Below are 20,735 nucleotides of genomic sequence, written 5' to 3' on the forward strand. Positions count from 1 at the left end.
GACTTGGAATGTCAAGGCGATCAAGAATATGTATATATACTTTATTGGGTCTCAGTTCAATATTCCGATGAGTTACAAACAGAATGACGAAATTCGTACACCCCATCGAATGGTGGGGGGTTTAGGTAAGGTTAGGTTAGATAAGATTGAAAAGAAAGTGCAGATATTAATCCGCCCCGTGCCACTATGGACATACACCTAAACCAGTAATCGGCTTGTTGTGCGCTCTAAAAACTATAAAGTAACCTCTAAAAGGAAAATTTTGAGTTAGGAATTCCGTGGTACTTATAAAATCCCCAATTGTTTTCAATACCACTCTCCTAAGTTGCTTCATGTCTGGTATTATGTCTCCACACAATGGTGAAGGGTATAAGAAGCGAATTTATTTCCCCATTTCGCTGAAACTGTGACTTGTATAAGAGTTCTCGGGATCTTAATCAAATATGATTCTCACCGCTCTTATTTGATATAACTATGGAAAGGGGTGGAGATATAGTAAAATTAGGTTAATGAATACATTCATGGTGATGGGTATCCAAAGTTCGACCCCGCCGAACATTAAGCACCTTAACTATTTATTTTGTTATTTCTTTTTAATTTAAACCAAATTTTGTTCTCATTAAGGCAATTCATAAAATGAACCGTCCGCCCTATGAACCTAGTCAAAAGAACGTCAGTGTGTGTCGCTACATAAAATATGTATGTAAATAAAAATGTTTGTTTATATTCACATCATTGGCGGATGAAAGAGAATATGCAAATATGTGATTATAAAACCTGCTCCCCATCTTAAACTATTACACTAAAGCGATAGTGAACCATTAGAAATATTTATGCAAACCAAAATTCCCAATTCAACCAAAATGATGGGTCGAGAGGCCTAAGCCAACTAATAGTCTATCCAGTCTTTTCTTGGCGCGCGCCCCGAACTATATCAATTTCCAATTCAAACGGACTATATCGCGGGCAAAAGACATTCCGTTCATACTCCATGCCAATGTCTTCATCGTCGTCGTCGATTAACCTTACGCCGAGTATAAATGGAACAGATGATCTCATTGCAGATCTGCTCAAGTTCTTTTTTGAGCCGGATGATCCTAGAGTGAAACAATGGTTTCTGGCAGGCTCCCCAGTGCCTTTGTTCACAATAGTGGGAGTTTATTTGGTGTTCTGTTTAAGGGCGGGTCCCTGGTTTATGCGCAATCGCAAACCCTTTGAGTTGAAGAACACGCTGTTGATCTACAATGGCCTGCAAGTGATTCTAAGTTGTGTTTTATTCTATGAGGTAAGTGTTGGTATGGGTGAGTGAACCCCAAAAGAAACAAGACATCTCTCAAACCACGTGATCAACTTTGTGTGCAAAAAAAAATTGATGCAAATTTTTTAAATTTATTGGCAAAAATAGAAACATGTGATAAAAACTTGGTTCGCAAAATTGTTAAAGACTTTGGGGGTTTTTAAGTTTCACCCATTGGAAAGTGTGACTAAATGACTGAAAGAATTATTTCTAAGCAATGAATGATAAAAAAACATAATGAACTATTATTGTCTGTTCAATGAAGTGAAAAAAATTTTTTTGGTTAAATTTATGAAAATTTTTGAAAATGATTGATAAGAACATAAATTCTGCGAGAATTAGATTACCTCGTATAAAAAAGCCGGACTTATGCTGGGAGGTGTGATTCTGAAAGTGACAAAAGCAAGTAAAACACCTAAACTCGTCTTGATGCCGCCATAGATGGAGTTCAGTTCAGTTAAAAGAGAGAGAGTTCAGTTTTAGGCGGAATTTAGAGACCCACATTTTTTGTCTTAAAGCACAGACAAGTCAAAAAATTAGCATTATAGTAATATTCATATAAATCTGAATCAATCTTTATTTATGCTGTAGAATTTGTGGAATTTGTTCATACAGGTTATAGGAATAACGAATAAAATTTTGTGTGGGAAAAAAGCTGGATTTAAACTACTCAAGGGTATGTGGAATGGAAGACACAGAGCCTGTATTCTTGCAAAGAATAGTCCAAATGTTTTTCTTCTTCCGTTGCTAAGCACTGAACGTTCAGTAGTAGCCACCCTGAAATTAAAAAGTCTCATAACTGGCTGGCCTCCCCATCTATGGCACACGATTCAGAAATGCCAACTTCAAGCCTTATGTTTCTGATTGAAGCCGCTTTTGCAGGCAAAAAGAGCCTCATTGTAGGAAATGATGCTAATGCACATCACCAGATATGGGGAAGTTCGGATATCAACGAATGAGGTGTGCTGCTTATCGAATATATTATAAGTTACAATCTGGCGATTTCTAATATGACTGGTTTCAATCCCGGCGAGAACACCAGGAAAATTTTTTAGCGTTGGTTATCCCCTAACTAATGCTGGCTCCATTAGTGAGGTATACTGCCATGTAAAAACTTCTCTATCAAGTGGTGTCGCTATGCGGCACGCCGTTCGGAATCGGCATTAAAAAGGAGGTCCCTTATCATTGAGCATAAACTTTTTAACTAGACTGCACTCATTGACATGTGAGAAGAATCCCCTGTTCCTTAGCAGAATGTTCATGGGAACTTTAGTAGTTAGTAAACCGAACAGGCAGGGGGTACTAAATGTTACCTTTTTATTGAAGGATATGCGACTAGGATGTATTGGATGACCACAGCTTCTCTTATCATCGCTTTATTAGTTTCAGCCTTGGAGAAAATACTGCCGAAGTAGACCCTCGGCTAAACAGAATAAAGGCGGATTGGGATAAATTTTGGCACACATTCCGCACGACAATGCACTCTAGACCTCAAATTAAGTGGAAACTGCGGAGGATATAGAAATAATGGTCAAGCGGATCACAAAGATCCTGAAGGACTTCCTTGTGTAAGCATGTCCTAGTGCCAAGCCAAGGGGCAAACTGAGAAAGGCTCAAAACAAATCTTGGAATGTTGCAGCTAAGTAGAGAATACACCAGAGCCCTTAGACTGAGAAAGATCCTATAATATCCTATCCTATCCTATCCTCGAAATCTATTACGGTGAGATATACTCAGAAGTCGGAGAATGTATGGACAATATCTAGTGAGGAAACACTAGAACTACTTGTTGACACACATTTCCCCGGAAACACTCCAGCGAACAAAGTGGCGCCAGATGAGGTTGTCACTCATATGCATTCGTCGGAGGTAAATGGGGAAATCATGTCTGAGTCGAATATCTTTTGGGCAATACAAAGTTGAGACTCCTTTTAATCGCCTGATGTATAACCGGTTGAATTACAACCTATGTCCGATAGAATGACACCGTGGCTCAGTGAGATATACCCTGCTTGTATCAGCATGTTGTGTATCCTTAGGGAATGGAGGGACCCAAAAGTAAAATGACCTTCAAAAGCACACACGAATTCAAAAGATTTTCGTCCTTTAGTGTGTCATTCTTAATGCTTAAGACTAGAGAGGTTGAAAGAAACACATCTTAGGGCAAATATCCCTGGAGTTTGACTGTCTCGGCAAAAACGTGCATATAGTAAGGAAAGTCCAACTACTATTCAATACTCAGCCGGTTGCAAAGGATGGCTTGATTGGGCATCACAGGCGCATTGAGGACGACACCATCTGAGGCACTGAACGTACTGCTACACTTAACGCCTCTGGGCATTGTGGATCGACATATTGATGCGACCACTGAAATAAGGCTAAGCGAGCTTTCTCTTTGGTCAGGCGGCAGCTACGGACACTGTATTATCCTTGATGCCAGATGCCCGATGTTACAGGCAGTGTGGATAGAACATTGCCTGAACTACTTTTTGATAAAAAGTAGTGTACCACAATTCCTGATAGAACGGATTGGAACTACGATATCCCTGGGAATAGAATATTTATGGTATGGATCAGAAGGAGTTCCACTTTAGATTCTTATTATTTTGAGAACTTGTCTGATTTGGCGGATGGAACATTCGCAAGTTGCTGGGCTTTTTAGAGCAATCTGGATGGTTTAAGGGTAGGAACTAGAAGGTATCTTCCGTCTTCAGTTCCTGTGGTATCAAAATGGACGAGAACGTTTAAGTGAGTCTGATGGCAGGATGCTAGGCTAAATCTTATAAACCCTCCACCAAGGATCGCATTTGTCAGGTTCTTTGCCCTTGGTTACTTGGTTAGGATGTTGGAAACCATAGTAAAAGTCATTGTCTCAAATTTCAGCCAAATCCAAATGTAGAAGAAGTCGTTGTACAAAATTTCAGCCAAATTCGAAGTATTGCGCCCTCAAAGGCTCATGAAATATAATCGGATAATCATTTTATATGGGAGCTATAGCCATGAACCGAGTTGTCGTACAACTTGTACTTGTCATAGTTTTCGAAAGTTAAAATAAAAGATTTCATGCAAAATTTTAGCCAAATCGGATAATAATTGCGCTCACTACAGGCTCTAGAAGTTAAGATCCGAGATCCGCTTATATGACAGCTATATCAAGTTATGAATCGATTTTTACCATACTAAGCACAGGTATTAGAAGTCATAACAAAACACTTCATGACACATTTCAGCCAAATCGGATAAGAATTGCGCCCTCTAGAAGATCAAGAAGTATAATCGGGAGATCATTTTATATAAGAGCTATATCAGGTTATGACTCGTTATTATGAACCGATTTACACCATACCTGGCATATTTGTTGGAAGTTAAAACAAAAGATTTCATACAAAATATCAGCCAAATCGGATAAAAATTGCGCCGTCTAGATTTTGCTCAAAAATTCAAAAAAGGCATATAAAAAGCCATATAAACCCAAGGAAGGGTTTATATGGCAGCTTTATCAAATCATGGACCGATATGGCCTATTTGCAATCCCAATCGACTTACACTAGTAGGAAGTATTTGTGCAAAATTACAAGTGCCTAGCTTTATTCTGACTAATATAGATACTCTGTTGGGTCTCAGATCAATATTTGGATGTGTTAAAAACGGAATGACGAAGTTAGTATACCCTCATCCTATGGTGGGGTATAATAAATGCTTCTAGGGGCCGTAGAAGACTAATCGAGAGATCCGCTTAAGACATCATCACAGTCTGTACACCGATTTGGACCATACTTGTCACGATTTTTGGAAACCGTAACAGAACACAGTGTGCAAAATTGCATCTCATTCGGATAAAAATTACAGATACTAGGGCTCATGACATCAAATCGGGAGATCAGTTTTTATGGGAGCTATATCAGAATATATTCCGATTCGAATCATTCTTGTCACGATTACTGAATGTCATAACATTACGATCAAAATTTAATCGGATAACATTAGCGGTTACTAGGGGCGCAAAATGGGAGATCGGTGTATATGGAAAAATATTAGGTTATGCACTGATTTGAACCATACTTAGCACGATCGTTAGAAGTCGTAACGACATACTACGTAATAAAATTGAGAGATCGGTTTACATAGGAGCTATATCAGGTTATGCATAGATTTGGAGCATACTTGGCACGATCTTTAAAAATCATAACGAAATACTACGTGCAGAATTGCAGCCCAATGGACTAATAATTGCCGCTTCTAGGGGCTCAAGAAATCAAGTCGAAGGACTACTATATCCAAATCTGAACCGATATGACTCATTTTCAATCCCCAACAACCTATATCAAAAAGAAGTGCAAAACTTCGAGCAGCTTTACGCGCTATTTCCACAGACGGACGGACGGGCAAACAAACATGGCTAGATCGACTAAGAATGTCAAGGCGATCAAAAAAGTATATACTTTAAGGGGTCGTAGGTTAAAATTTTGAGGTCTTACATATGGAAACCCTAAAAAAATAAAAGAAAGTATTGTCTAAATTATTTTAAACTATAATGCTTTCATATTTTTTCTTTTCATTTCTTTCTACAAATTTATCTTTTACCAGTTTTACCAAGCTGGCTGGGGTACACACTACAATTACAAATGTGAACCATTAGTCTTTAAGACCGATCCCCAATCCTTAAGGGTGAGTAATTGAATAAATATACATAGCTTAAATACCTTTTAAAAATACTATTTAATATTTGTTCTCTTTTCCTGTAGATGGCTAGAGCTGTTTGGTTATTCTATATAGCCAAAATCACTGAGCTATTGGATACAGTATTCTTTGTGTTACGTAAAAAGGATCGCCAAATATCTACACTACACTTGTATCATCATACCATTATGCCGTTGGGATTGTATTTTGCAGTTCAAAATTTTGCAGGCAAGTAGGCAAAGAAGAAGTAGTTACTTTTACTTCTTATTTTCCACTATGAATCGTAATTAGTGTAGGGCTTTTTGAAGATGCACATAATTTTTGAATAACAAACTCAAAAAAAAAACCGCCCCAGTATGAGTTGTTAGAAAGTTCCTAACAATGATTGTAAATCCAAATTTGATCATGTGCATTACATTAAGGAACAGGGGCAAACTTCTCACATATCAATGAGTGCTGTACGATTCAAGTTTAAGCTCAGTGATAAGGGACCTCCTTTTTATAGCCGAGTCCGAATGGCGTGCTGTAGTGCGACACCTCTTTGGAGAGAAGTTTTACATGGCATAGTACCTCACAAATGTCGCCAGCATTAGGAGGGGAAATCCACCGCTGAAAATTGTTTGTAATGGTCTCGCCAGGATTCGAACCCAGGCGTTCAGCGTCATAGGCGGACAAGCTAACCTCTGCGCTATTATCTTCTTATATATAAAATTGAATTTGTGTTTGTTTGTTTGCCGGTTTGTTTGTTCCGTATAGACTCAAAAACGGCTGGACCGATTACCTTGAAATTTTCACAGATTGTGTAGGTTAGTCTGGAAGGAAACATAGGCTATATAATTTTTTGATATCGGAAGGGGGGCGGACCCTCCCCCTTACCCCAGAAGTACTACCCAAAAATAAAAGTGGACCCATCGGGACAACATGGGACTCAAATGAAAGGTATTCAGGAGTAGAGTACTGAACTTCATATCCGACTATGGCAAATTGGAGCTCAAATCAACGGTATTTGGGGGTAAAGAACGAATTTGATATCTATTTTCATGGCAAAGTACCGGTGGCCGCCCCAGCCCAAAACACCTTCCAAACGGTTCATATTTGCCGACCATGGCAATAAGGGGCTCAAATTGAAGGGATTGTAGGGTGTTGCACGAATTTGATATTCATATGTGGGTCGAAATGTCTGAGCTGCCATCGCTCCCCTAAAAAGCACTTCTCATTGCCCTAATTTTTAAAAACACCAGATATCAGAGATTGGCGATAACTGTACCCTCTTTTTAACTTAACCTAGCGTAACCTACCGTCACCAAAAACAAAACTTAGTTTCTATTGTTGTAGTCTGGTGCCTCAGGAGCCGCCCAAAACCCCCCAAATGGATATATAGACCAAACACTACAATTCAGCGTCATAGGCGAGTATAGAATGGCACGAGTTCGATATTCACATTCAGAGCGAAGTGTGCACACCCTTAAAAGATATTAGAGAGTTAAAGAAGACGCAGCGGAGCGGGCCCGGTTCGCCTAGTTTTATATAAGACATTCTCTTTTAAGAATCTCTTACAAAATTAAATTTTTGTCTTCCTTTCTCTTCTTTATTTTTTCATTCTTTAGCTGGTCATGGTACAGTTATCTGCTTCGTTAACTCATTTGTCCACATCGTAATGTATACGTATTATATGTTAGCGGCGTTGGGTCCTAAAATACAAAAATATCTATGGTGGAAAAAATATATCACCATTTTACAAATGGTAAGTACATCTTTTGCAAATGTTGAATTAAAAAACCTCATGATTTTTTCTACCAATTAAAGCTGCAATTTCTGTTCGTTTTCCTGCACTCACTACAAGTACCATTAAGGAAAAACTGTTCATATCCCTTACCAGTGGCAGCTGTGATAGGCTTTAATGCTTGCGTTTTCTCCTACATGTTTGGTGCGTTTTATGTACAAAATTATCTAAAGGATAACTCTCAGAAGGTGGCTGACAAGAAGGATTAAGCGATAGTTGTGCCAAGAATTAAATATTTATTCAAAATACGTTATACTCGTATTAGCTTTAAGCTTAAATTACAATCAACCTATTTTGTTGTTTCCTAGTCGATGGACGCCAAAATCTTTGTAATTTGCCATGAATGTTCTTATATACAATATAAGAAATTTGAATAAAAAATTACTTACAACATTTTAAACAAAGATGTTGAGAATATAACCTTAAAACAAAAAAGTTTTTATAGGATTAATTTTTGAGAAGCGCCTTTCTTGAGCTCAACAAAGTTTGAAGATGCAGTGACATCTAACATAATACAAAAGTCAGGATCTTCAATAGTAGTATGAAATCTATTTTATTATCCAAGTTTTCATAAATCGCTTCCTACGACAAATACATTGAATTTTCTGGCCAAACTGCATTTCAAATAAGAACAAATACTTCCCCTGTCAATGTAGAAATTCGGAATAGAAATGGACTTGTTTGGGTCATATCCTACGCCGACCGCGCGATGATATAGCGAGAAATGTCCTAAACTGGAACCCGCAAGGACATTCCTCATTAGAGATTGCAAATGGGTCTTATCTATTTACATTTGGATATATCTCCCATATAAAGTGGTCCTTCGACTTGACTTCTTGAGCCCCTAGAAGCCGCAATTGTTATACGATTTGGCAGACATTTTGCACGCAGTGTTCAGTTACGCCTTCCAACACACGTACCAAGTAAGATTCGAAACGGTGAATTACCTGATGTACTACTACTACTACATTTCCCAGGAACATTCCATTTAGGGACAGAGGATACTTCTCTCATATTAATGGGTGCGTCCGATAAATGTTTAAGTTGAATGATAAGGGGCCTCCTTTTTTATGCCGGGTCCGAACGGCGTGTCGCATTACCTGGTATAGCTCCCATATAAACCAACCTCCAGCTTTGATGTCTTGAGCTCCTGGAGGGGGCAATTTTTATCTGATTTGGGTGAAAATTTACACAAAGGGTTTTTTGTTATGACTTCCAACATCCATGGTAGGTTTTGTCAAAATTAATTTATATTTAAGAACTAAACTTCTGCAAATGGAAGATAGGACTTACACCAAGGATAGCCAAGAGATAGGAAACTTTCAGATAGCCAGAAGAAGGTCTACGAATAAAATATATCATAATCACAAAGAGCTGTCTCTGCAGATGAGCTCATCGGGAACAAAACTGGTGAGAATGAAATAGTGTGGGCGGGTCACATTTTTTAGCCGGTTGAATCGGCGGGACTGAACGAAATCACTCGTAACTATCATGCCGGATATGGTACTTCATACCAAGGCCTTGGAGAGAGAAAGAAGAGAGAAAACAAGTAAAAAGGCATTGAGTTGGGACGGACCGATCTTTGGATACCCACCACCTCGGGTATATATGTAAACCACCCTTCGTCATAATCCGACGAAAAATTCATATCATAGCAACTATATCCTAATATGGTCCGATTTGGACCAAATTCGGCACGGACAGAGAGGTCTAATAAGTAGAAGTCACTGTTCAATTTTAGCTCACTATTGGTCTTTTATCAGGTATATCCAAATAAAGACCGATCTGAACCTTGAAGGACACGGATATCGAAAAGCCTAATATTATAAGTCATTGTGTCACATATTTCAGCGAAATAGGATAAAAAATGCGCTTTTTATGATGACCTTAAATCGAGAGAACGGACAATATGACATCTATATCCAAATCTGAACTGATCTGGGCCATCTTTAAGAAAGATATCGAGGGGCGCCTTTTATGGACTCAAGACCTTAAACCGAGAGATCGGACTATATGGCAGCTATAGCCAAATCTGGACCGATCGGAACCAAATTAAAGAAGAATGTTGAGTGGCCTAACACAACTCACTGTCCCAAATTTAGGCAAAGTCGGACAATAAATTCGACTTTTATGGGTCCAAAACCTTAAAGCGAGAAATCGGTCTATATGGCAACTATATCGAAATCTGGACCGATCTGAGCCAAATTGAAAAAAGATGTCGAAGAGCCTAACACAATTCACTCTCCTAAATTTCAGCGAAATCAGACAATAAATGCGCCTTTTATGGGTCCAAGACCTTAAATCGAACCGATGTGGGCCAAACTGAAGATGGATGTCAAGTGGCCTAACACAACTTTAATGGGCTTGTAACCTTAAATCGGCAGATCGGTCTTTATAGGGGCTATAGCCAGATATAGTCCGATATCCATCTTTGACGGACGGACAGACAGACCCCCATCCTAATTTGAGAGATCGGTCTATATGACAGCTATATCCAAATCTGAACTGATTTGGGCCAAACTGAAGAAGGATGTCGATTCTATATGGGGGCTATATAAATCGGCTGATCGGTCTATATGGGGGCTATATGAAGATATAGTCCCATATAACCCATCTTCGAACATAACCTCATTATATACGAGACGTCGTGCGACGTCTCGTATATAATGAGGGGACTTTTAACATATAGAGAGAATCGAAAATCGCCGGTCTAGTCCAGAGCGGCGATTTTCGGGGATCCACCTTATTATATCCCAAAGCACGAACAATATGCTATGCGGCAGGATTATCAAAGCAAACTTAGGTAATGACATGGTCTGAAGGCCGTTTGTCTGAGGCAAATAGTTAAAGACAAACCTTCGAGTTTGCATTTAAAATCCGAAAGTTCGATATTGGTTTAAGACCAAGAGTTTCTCTGTAAAAACTTTACAACATTAGTCGTAACATACGATTGTGACAACTGCTAAATTGATCCACCCTAATGTTCAAAGTCACACGGTGGAGGCCACCATTACGCAGAGGTTAGCATGTCCGCCTATGACACTGGACGCCTGGGTTCGAATCTTGGCGAGTCCATCGGTAAAACATATTCAGCGGTGGTTATGCCCTCCTTATGCTGGCGACATGAGGTACTATGCCATATTAAAACTTCACATTAAAAAGGAGTCGACACACTGCGGCACGCAATCTTATGGCAGCCGGTTGGACGTACCGGATTGATCCGATGGAGTCCTTCATCGGCAAGGGCTGCAGTATCTTTTCATCGAAGTCCTTACAGCTTCTACAAAAGTCGTTACTTGCAGCCTGTCTGTTCTAGTCAGCGACAGCAAAGCAGCAGACTTCTTCAAGTCTAGAATAGGCTACATAATTTTGGAGAGTTCACAATCCGCACTTTGTGCCTATCTAACATTTGTTGCCCTTCGGGCCTGATCCTGTAGCTTTAGCTTACATGTCGCCAGAGGTATACCTACAGATTCCAGTACCCCTGAAATTGGTAAGGTAGTTCCTAGTAACGCTTACCTCACACAGCTATGTTACAGTTCGCATCATCTTTGAAGAAGCACGGTCCAATGATGCCACCAGCCCATTAACCGAACCAAACTGTGACTTTTTCTGGATGCATTGGTAGCTCTTGTATTGCTTCTATCTGATCTTCCCCCCAAAATCGATAATTCTGCTTATTTACATACCCATTGAGCCAAAAACGAGCTTCGTCGTAAAATCGAAGAAGCACGGTCCAATGATGCCACCAGCCCATAGACCGAACCAAACTGTGACTTTTTCTGGATGCATTGGTAGCTCTTGTATTGCTTCTGGCTGATCTCCACTCCAAAATCTGCAATTCTTCTTGTTTATGTACCCATTGAGCCAAAAATGAGCTTCATTTTTAAATGGAAGAAGCGCGCAATGAACTTTCTTAAGAGAACACGCATTTTGATAATAAAATTCAATAATTTGCAAACGTTCTTCGTTTGTAAGACGATTCATAGTTAAATTATAGATCAAACTGAAGATGTTTGACAGTGAAACAAAACAAGAAACATGCGTGAGCGGTTTTAACCAGTGTTGCCAAAAAGATAATAGCTAAAAAATCACCCTTTACAGTCGACATGCTGATACAATCAGAGTATATCTCACCAAGCAGCCAGTCTAGCGGAGACAGCTTGTAATTCAAACGGTGATACATCATCAGGGCCTGGCGATTTAAAAGACTTATGAGCTCTTGAAAACTTTGAACCCCCATTTGTTGCAATTTGTTTCTAAAGTAAAAGGCACCAGGACAAAGTAGCATGCTAATATAGTCCAGAAAAGTACCTCTGGTTGCCCAACCATTTGAAACTTCCCCTTTTATGTACGGAAATACCATCAGTGAAAATTTTTTAAGAGTGAAATACAAAAAAATTCTTGTCTTTAGTAACAAATAATGAATCTCTCTAGGCATTGTTCCCTTCACTGGGAGAAGTGGACTTACCATTTCTATCTCTATTTACAAAATAAAGAAAATTTATGATGCAACTTACCTGAAACGAAAAGAAAAAATATATTTGTAAAAATTTCAATTAGAGTAAAAATTTCGGAGAATATTATCTTATATATAAAAAATGAATTTGTGTTTGTTGGTCGGTTTGTTTGTTTGTTCCGTATAGACTCAAAAACGTCTGAACCGATTACCGTTTAACATAGGCTATATAATTTTTTGATATCAGAAGGGGGCGGACCTTCCCCCTTACCCCAAAAGTACCATCCAAAAATAAAATTCTATCGATCAGGACAATATGGGACTCAAACGAAAGGTATTCAGGAGTAGAGTACGAATTTCATATTTAAAATTGGGTCCAAGTAATTGAGGGGCCCCCCAACCCCAAAACTCCCTAAAATAGGTTTATTGGACGAGCATGACAATATGGGACTCAAGTGAAAGGTATTCGGGAGTGGGTTACGACTATAGTCAGGAATGAGGAATAGGCTTTATAGTTTCTTGACATCGGAAGAGGGCGGACCCCAAAAACACCACCCAAAATCAAAAGTTGTCCGATATGGACAATATGGATATCAAATGAAAGATACTGAAGAGTAGAATACGAAGATGGTATTAAAAATTGGGTCCAAGTACCCAGGAAGTCGTCCTAACCTCAAAACAAAATGAACTCCCATATCAATATGGGCCTCGATTGAAAGGTATTCGGGAGTAGATTACGAATCTGGCTTACAAAATCAGATCGAAGTGTTGGGGGTTACCCCACCCCCCAAAAATGTCCCATATGGACCTTCATGACTATATGATACTCGGTTTGTTTGTTTGTTCCGTAGAATCAAAAACGGCTGAACCGATTTTCTTAAGATTTTCATAGATAATGTAGGTTTTTGTGGAACGAAACATTGGTTATATAATTTTAAGATATCGAATGGTGGCGGACCCTTCCTCTTACGCCAAAAACGCCACCCAAAAGCAAAAGTGGACTGATAGGCACAATATGGGTATCAAAAGAAAGGTATTGTTGACTAGAAAACGAATATGGTATTAAATTTTTGGTCCAAGTAGGATTGAGGATTAAGTGTCCCCACCCTAAATAGATTTTAGAGAGTTAAAGAAGTCGCAGCGGAGCGGACCCTGTTTGGCTAGTATTGTATATAACTTATATATACCTAACCAACATTGTCATGGTGGTAAAATACAAAAACAAAATAATTTGTATATATAAAACTTAAGAAGAATAACTAACCATTCATTTACCCCCTCTAATATACAGTCATAAAATCAAAATATTGACTTTTACGGTTATAAAAACACCGAGGTAACTGTATGATGTTCAACTGCCATTTTTTGCTTGACATCATTCACACCATGTACTATAACAACAAACAGCGAAGCGAAATGACTTGGCTGCCAACCAAGATCGGCGCTTTAGTATTCGAATTGTGCTGAGTTCAGAGTTCCTCTGCTACAAATGTTTTGCATAACAGCATACAAGCAAACTGTTGATGAAGCTGTTGATGAATGAAGTGGCTACTTCTGCAAGCGTTAAACGTCACTTTTTCGGCTCATCTGCAAATTCGTGCGAAGAAAAGATGAGTAAGTCATAAAATGCAAAAAAAAATGATTTTTGTTTTGGGGGTTTTTCGATATTTTTTTGGTGTCGCAGACAGGTTTGAAACCCCCCAATGACTTCTGTTCGATGTAGTATCCATCTAAACTGATACATTTGTACTTCCGGGTGTAGCATTGGAAACTACTGAAAGAAACAAAGCTGGTGTGTGTTTGCTTGTAGTTGATATCGTAAATTGATTTCTAAATAGCACCATGTTAAATGAGCTGTCAAATTAAATAGCCATAAAATGGAAGTTAAATGGCACACCATTCTACGTCACTACAACCTAATTAAACGGGGTCTTCGTTTTGAATGGTTAGCATTCTCAAAAACCGGTATCGAGAGTAAGACACGAAATAAAATGTTAAAACATGTGTCAACTGCAAACATTGCCCTCCACTCGACTGACTTAGGCCAACTATGACATTTTTCAAATCTTCGAAAATTAGCTGACTTATGTAGATGTTCCGACATAAATAATGCCAGAAAGCCGTTATGCCAAAAGAAAAGTGGAATTTTAATTAGTACAAAATACCTCTTTGTTAAATGTTGTATTGTTTTTAAACTTGTATGCCTTTTTCTTAAGTGGGACTTTGATATCGTCACAAGTCTGCCAACATTTAATTTATTATCAACTAGCTGAACCCGCTCCGCTGCGCCTCTTTTTACTTTATATGGAACAAAATTACCCTTTGAATATTTTCGGAGGTGAGGTGGTCCCCTAGACAACTTGGCCCTGAAAAAATCTCAGCATCGTGCTCTTCTCTCAAATACCATTAATGTAAACCCCATATTGCCATTGGTTTAAGGGGAGTTTATGAGATAAGGCGTCCCCCAAACACTTGGCCCCAAAATTTGTACTCTTTGGGGGGTGTTTTTGGGGCAGTGCCCCAAATACATGGTGCCAAATTTGAATATTAGATTCGTATTCTATTCCCAAATACTTTTATTTGAGCCCCATATGTCGATGGTCAGTAAATAATTGCTGTTTGTGAGGTGTTTTGGGTAGACCCCCAGAAAATTGGTCCCACAAGTGGGTATCAATTTCGTACTCTTCTCCCCAATACCTTTTATTTAAGCCCCAATACCTTTCATTTAACTCCCCCCAGATTCGTATTCTACTTGCAAATACCTTTCATTTGAGTCCCATATTGCCATGGTCGATAAATATGTCCGATTTAGTGGTGTTTTAGGGCTTGGGGTGGTCCCCCTAGCACTTGGTCCGACAATTGGATATCAAATGAAAATGCAAATTTTGCCCATGTACATTCCACTCAGGAACAGAGGCAAACTTCTCACATATCAATGAGTGCAGTCCGATTCAAGTTTAAGCTCGATGATAAGGGGCCTCCTTTTTATAGCCGAGTCTGAACGGCGTGCCGCAGTGCGACACCTTTTTGGAGAGAAGTTTTACATGACAGAGTACCTCACAAATGTTGCCAACATTAGGAAGGGAAAACCACCGATTAAAATTTCCCGCCAGGATTCGAACCCAGTCGTTCAGCATTATAGGCGGACATGCTAACCTCCCCGCTACGGTGGCCTCCAAATAGCAGATAGGCTTTCTAATCTTAAATACCTCTTTTGATTACTATAAGAGAGCACAAAAAATTTTGCTTTAATCGCCCCACCCATCTCCGAGATCTGTCGTTTCTGAAAATTAGGCTAAGGGGAAAGGTCCGTCCCCTTCAAATACCAAAAAAATTTAGTACCCTATTTTCACCACGTGATCATTATGCACCATCTGTGAAAATTTAAAGAAAATAGGTTCGGACGTTTTTGACTCTATACGGAACATACATAAAAACAAACATCATTTTTATACCCACCATCGCAGGATGGGGGTATATTCAGTTTGTTATTCCGTTTGCAACACATCGAAATATCCATTTCCGACCCTATAAAGTATATGTATTCTTGATCAGCGTAAAAATCTAAGACAATCTAGCCATGTCCGTCCGTCTGTCGGTTGAAATCACGCTACAGTCTTTAAAAATAGAGATATTGAGCTGAAACTTTGCACAGATTCTTTTTTTGTCCATAAGCAGGTTAAGTTCGAAGATGGGTTAAATCGGACTATATCTTGATATAGCCCGCATATAGACCGATCGGCCGATCGGCCGATTTAGGGTCTTTGGTCTATAAAAGCCATATTTATTATCCGATTTGGCTGAAATTTGGGATATTGAGTTGTGTTAGGCCCTTCGACATCCTTCGTCAATTTGGCCCTGATCGTTTCAGATTTGGGTATAGCTGTCATATAGACCGATCCGCCGATTTAGGGTCTTAGGCCCATAAAAGCCACATTTATTATCCGATTTTGCTGAAATTTGGGACAGTAAGTTGTGTTAGGCCTTTGAACATCCTTCTTCAACTTGGTCCAGATCGGTCCAGATTTGGATATAGCTGCCATATAGACCGATCTCTCGATTTAGGGTTTTGGGCCCATAAAAGCCACATTTATTATCCGATTTTGCTAAAATTTGGGGCAGTGAGTTGTGTTAGGCCCTTCGACATCTTTCTTTAATTTGGCCCTGATCGGTCCAGATGTGGATATAGCTGCCATATAGACCGATCCGCCAATTGAGGGTCTTAGGCCCATAAAAGCCACATTTATCATCCGATTTTGCTGAAATTTGGGACAGTGAGTTGCGTCAGGCCCTTCGACATTTTTCTTTAATTTGCCCCAGATCGGTCCAGATTTGAATATAGCTGCCATATAGATCGATCTCTCGGTTTAAGGTCTTGGGCCCATAAAAGGCGCATTTATTGTCCGATGTCGGCGAAATTTGGGACAGTGAGCTAAGTTAAGCCCCTCGACATACTTCTGCAATATGGCCCAAATCGGTTCAGATTTGGATATAGCTGCCATATAGACCGATCAACCGATTTAGGGTCTTAGGCCCTTAAAAGCCACATTTATTATCCGATTTTGCTGAATTTTTGGACAGTGAGTTGTGTTAGGCCTTTCAATATACTTCCTCAACTTGGCCCAGATCGGTCCAGATTTGGATATAGCTACCATATAGACCAATCTCTCGATTTGGGGTATTGGGCCCATTAAAGGCGCATTTATTGTCCGATGTCGCCGAAATTTGGGACAGTGAGTTAAGTTGAGCCCCTCGACATACTTCTGCAATATGGCACAGATCGGTCCAGATTGGGATATAGCTGCCATATAGACCGATCCGCCGATTTAGGGTCTTAGGCCCATAAAAGCCACATTTATTATCCGATTTTGCTGAATTTTGGGACAGTGAGTTGTGTTAGGCCTTTCAACATACTTCCTCAACTTGGCCCAGATCGGTCCAGATTTGGAAATAGCTACCATATAGACCGATTTCTCGATTTAAGGTTTTGGGCCCATAAAAGGCGCATTTATTGTCCGATGACGCCGAAATTTGGGACAGTGGGTTAAGTTAAGCCCCTCGACATACTTCTGCAATATGGCCCGAATCGGTCCAGATTAGGATATAGCTGTCGCGGAAATTTGGGACAGTGAGTTAAGTTGAGCCCCTTGACATATTCTTCAATATGGAACAGATCGGTCCAGATTTGGATATAGCTTTCATATAGACCGATTTCTCGATTTAAGGTTTTGGGTCCATAAAAGGCGCATTTATTGTCCGATTTCGCCGAAATTTGGGACAGTGAGTTCTGTTAAGCTCTTCGACATTTTTCGCAACTTGGCCCATAAAAGGCGCATTTATTGTCCGATTTCACTGAAATTTGGGATAGTGAATTGTGTTCGACTGTACGACATTTTGCTGCAACTAGTCCCAAATCGATCCAGATTTGGATAGAGCTGCCATATAGACCGATATATCGATTTATAGTCTTGGCCCCATAAAAGGTGCATTTATAATCGGATTTCACTGAAATTTGTCACAGTGACTTATGTTAGGTTTTTCGACATCTGCGTCGTATATAGTTCAGATCGGATTATTTTTAGATATAGCTACTAAAAAGACCAATATTTTGTTATACACAATTGAACAATGACCTGTACTTAATAGTATTTGGCCGAAATCGGAACATATTTCGATATAGCTGCTATGGGGCATAAGGTATGCATTTTTCACCAGATTTTGACGAAATGTGGTTTACATATACACCCGAGGTGGTGGGTATCCAAAGATATATATATATATATATATATATATATATATATATATATATATATATATATATATATATATATATATATATATATATAAGAAGATGAGTGTTCAAATAATACGACATATTATGAGATCGGTTAAGGATAACACGTGACACAACGGCGTCCAAAGTTGGATTTGGTGGTTTTTAAGAATTCTAGTTCAGTATTTTAGGTCCTAGCATGAAATTGATAAACAAAGTTTACATTCATATGGAATTTATTACAAAACCACAAACTGCACCTTGCACCACCACTGTGGCTGTAATAAAATTTGTAGTTGAACTCAGAAATTGCTGATTCGGCTTAGCCATGTTCGTCTGGCCTCTCTGTACTGAGAGTCCGTCTGTCGGTTTTTTTGTAACTAAGGTGAATTAAGTGGAGGCCAGCGTAGCGCAGAGGTTGTATGTCCGCCTATGACGCTGAATGCCTGGGTTCGAATCCTGGCGAGACCATCCGAAAAAATTGTCATTACCCAAAAGATGGATTCGCATCCAAATTCCACTTGGAACTGTAACCCTATTTACCACCTAAATTCTTTACATCATTTATTCTTAAAACTTTTAGCTAGATTATGGCAATTGACAAATTTCAAATTCCGATTAAAATGTTAATAAAACTAATTAATCGCAATTAATAAACTTCACAAATACTAGTCTTAAGTTTCAATTTTCTCTTTTTTATGTCTATATATTCAAATTAGTTTAAGAACAAGAACAAGGTTCTTGACATTTCATTGTTATTTAAATATTTTCAATAGTTGCAATTTATCACAACAAAAAGGAATTGGCAAACATTGGCTTAATTTATATTCACACTTGACCGTAAAACAAAAATGAACTTCATTAAGGGGCCAAAAATGTTGTTGAAAATGTTGCTAACATTTTTATGTCAATTCCAAATGAGCGTTCCAAAAAACAAAAAGACAATCAACGAAAGTGAAATGGGACAGACACCAAGAGTAATCATCAAAGAAATATGACATTTTATCCAGCGCGGCAACATTTTTATTATGTCTTAATTATAATAATGAAGATGATGGCTTTAATGTTACGTTACGCATTGTAAAAACGGAAAAAAGAAAAAAAAATGACACTAAAATAATTGCCCCCCAGACAAAGTGACCGATGCGGCTGTAAAGAATATCTCAACTTGCCAACAACAAATGATCGTAGGCAGCGCAGCGTTGATGGTGGGCTAAGAGATTTTTCAAAGTTACTGCCTAAATCATAATACCCTCACCAATGTTACGGGCAGATAGATAGACAGGCAGACAGACAGACAGCAACACGGACTGAAGCCGCATTCAGTGTTGTTCCGCAGTTCAAGGTGTAATCGAACGCTAGCACACAGCTAGAAATTCAACGCGTCGTCGAACAAACGCATAGACCAACATTAGGGGGCCGGCTTCTGAGTTTTAACCGACTTGAAATGATAATTTGATGCAATCACCATTGGAAGCATTGAAACATTGAACGAGTTTTATTCTTTTTTGTTTTGTTTTGCTTCCTCGGGCCTGTTAGACTTTTCTTGATTTATCTAAGAATATTCGCCGAATATTGTTTCATTTTACTGTTGACCAGACAACATCAAAGATGTCGTCCTCTCCATCCTCCTCGCTGTTTAAGAATGCAACTCGCGTTATCACTGAGGAATTTGTAACACTGCTAACCGCTCCGCGAGATGTACGAACGCAAGATTGGTTTTTGGCCGAATCGTTTGGACCCCTGCTGGCGATATTGGGTGTCTATTTGTTCTTTTGCATATATGGAGGTCCTCGTTATATGCGCAATCGCAAACCCTTCGAATTGAAAAATACTCTGCTTATCTACAATGCTGTGCAGGTTGCTCTAAGTTGTGTTCTCTTCTATGAGGTAAGGATTGAAAGTGGATGGCAGACTTATTGGCAGATTAGCAGCTGATATTTTGTAATTTATTTTTGGGAAATTCTACAGTTTTATGTCAGCGGTTGGGGGCACTACAATTACAGATGTCAGCCGATTAGCTATGACACGGATCCCAATTCGATGAGGGTAAGTTAAACAAATTTGGTTGTATGTCAAACTTACAGGAATATTAGTTGCAAGCACCTTATGGATTTAAAACGACTATGACGTTGGTGTGTGATAAAGTTATGTGAAATGTGATTCAAAATTGAAGGATTAATAATAAAAAAAAATAAAAAGAAGCTTGTATGATTAAAAAATTTAAAAGTGAAACTTAAAAAGAAACTTAAAATAGCTCACTGTGCCAAATTTCAGCGAGATTGAACAACAAATGCGCCATTTATGGGTACAAGCCCTTAAATCGGAAACTCAATCTATATGGCAGCTATATCCAAATATTTTCCGATCTGAATCATATAGGACTCGGATGTCGAAAAATCTGAAAAACCTCACTGTGCAAAATTTCAGCGAGATTGGACAACAGATGGGCCTTTTATGGGTCGAAAACCTCAAATCGAAAGATCCATCAATATGGCGGCTATATCAAAACATGGGCCGATCTAGGCCATATGGAACACGGATTTCAAAAAATCTGAAATACCTCACTGTGCAAAATTTCAGCGAGATTGGACAACTAATGGGCCTTTTATGGGTCCAAGACCTCAAATCGGAAGATTATTGACGGATCTTCCGATTTAAGATCTTGGCGGCTATATCCGAATATGGACCAATCTAGGCCATATGGAACACAGATTTCGAAAAACCTAAAATAGCTCACTGT

General features: G+C 39.0%; 1 protein-coding gene across 1 annotated transcript in view; it reads left to right on the forward strand.

Moving 5' to 3' along the window:
• Window positions 1-997: 997 nt before the first annotated feature.
• LOC106087341 (elongation of very long chain fatty acids protein 7-like) overlaps window positions 998-20,735 on the forward strand; it is a 28,101-nt gene continuing 8,363 nt past the window's right edge. Inside the window, exons 1-4 of the mRNA XM_059368499.1 lie at window positions 998-1,285; window positions 5,885-5,965; window positions 6,043-6,205; window positions 7,585-7,721. Coding sequence (XP_059224482.1) covers window positions 998-1,285; window positions 5,885-5,965; window positions 6,043-6,205; window positions 7,585-7,721 — 669 coding nt within the window. The remainder of the gene's footprint in view (window positions 1,286-5,884; window positions 5,966-6,042; window positions 6,206-7,584; window positions 7,722-20,735) is intronic.

This window comes from Stomoxys calcitrans, chromosome 1 (assembly GCF_963082655.1).
Source record: "Stomoxys calcitrans chromosome 1, idStoCalc2.1, whole genome shotgun sequence".
Taxonomy (NCBI): Eukaryota; Metazoa; Arthropoda; class Insecta; order Diptera; family Muscidae; genus Stomoxys; species Stomoxys calcitrans.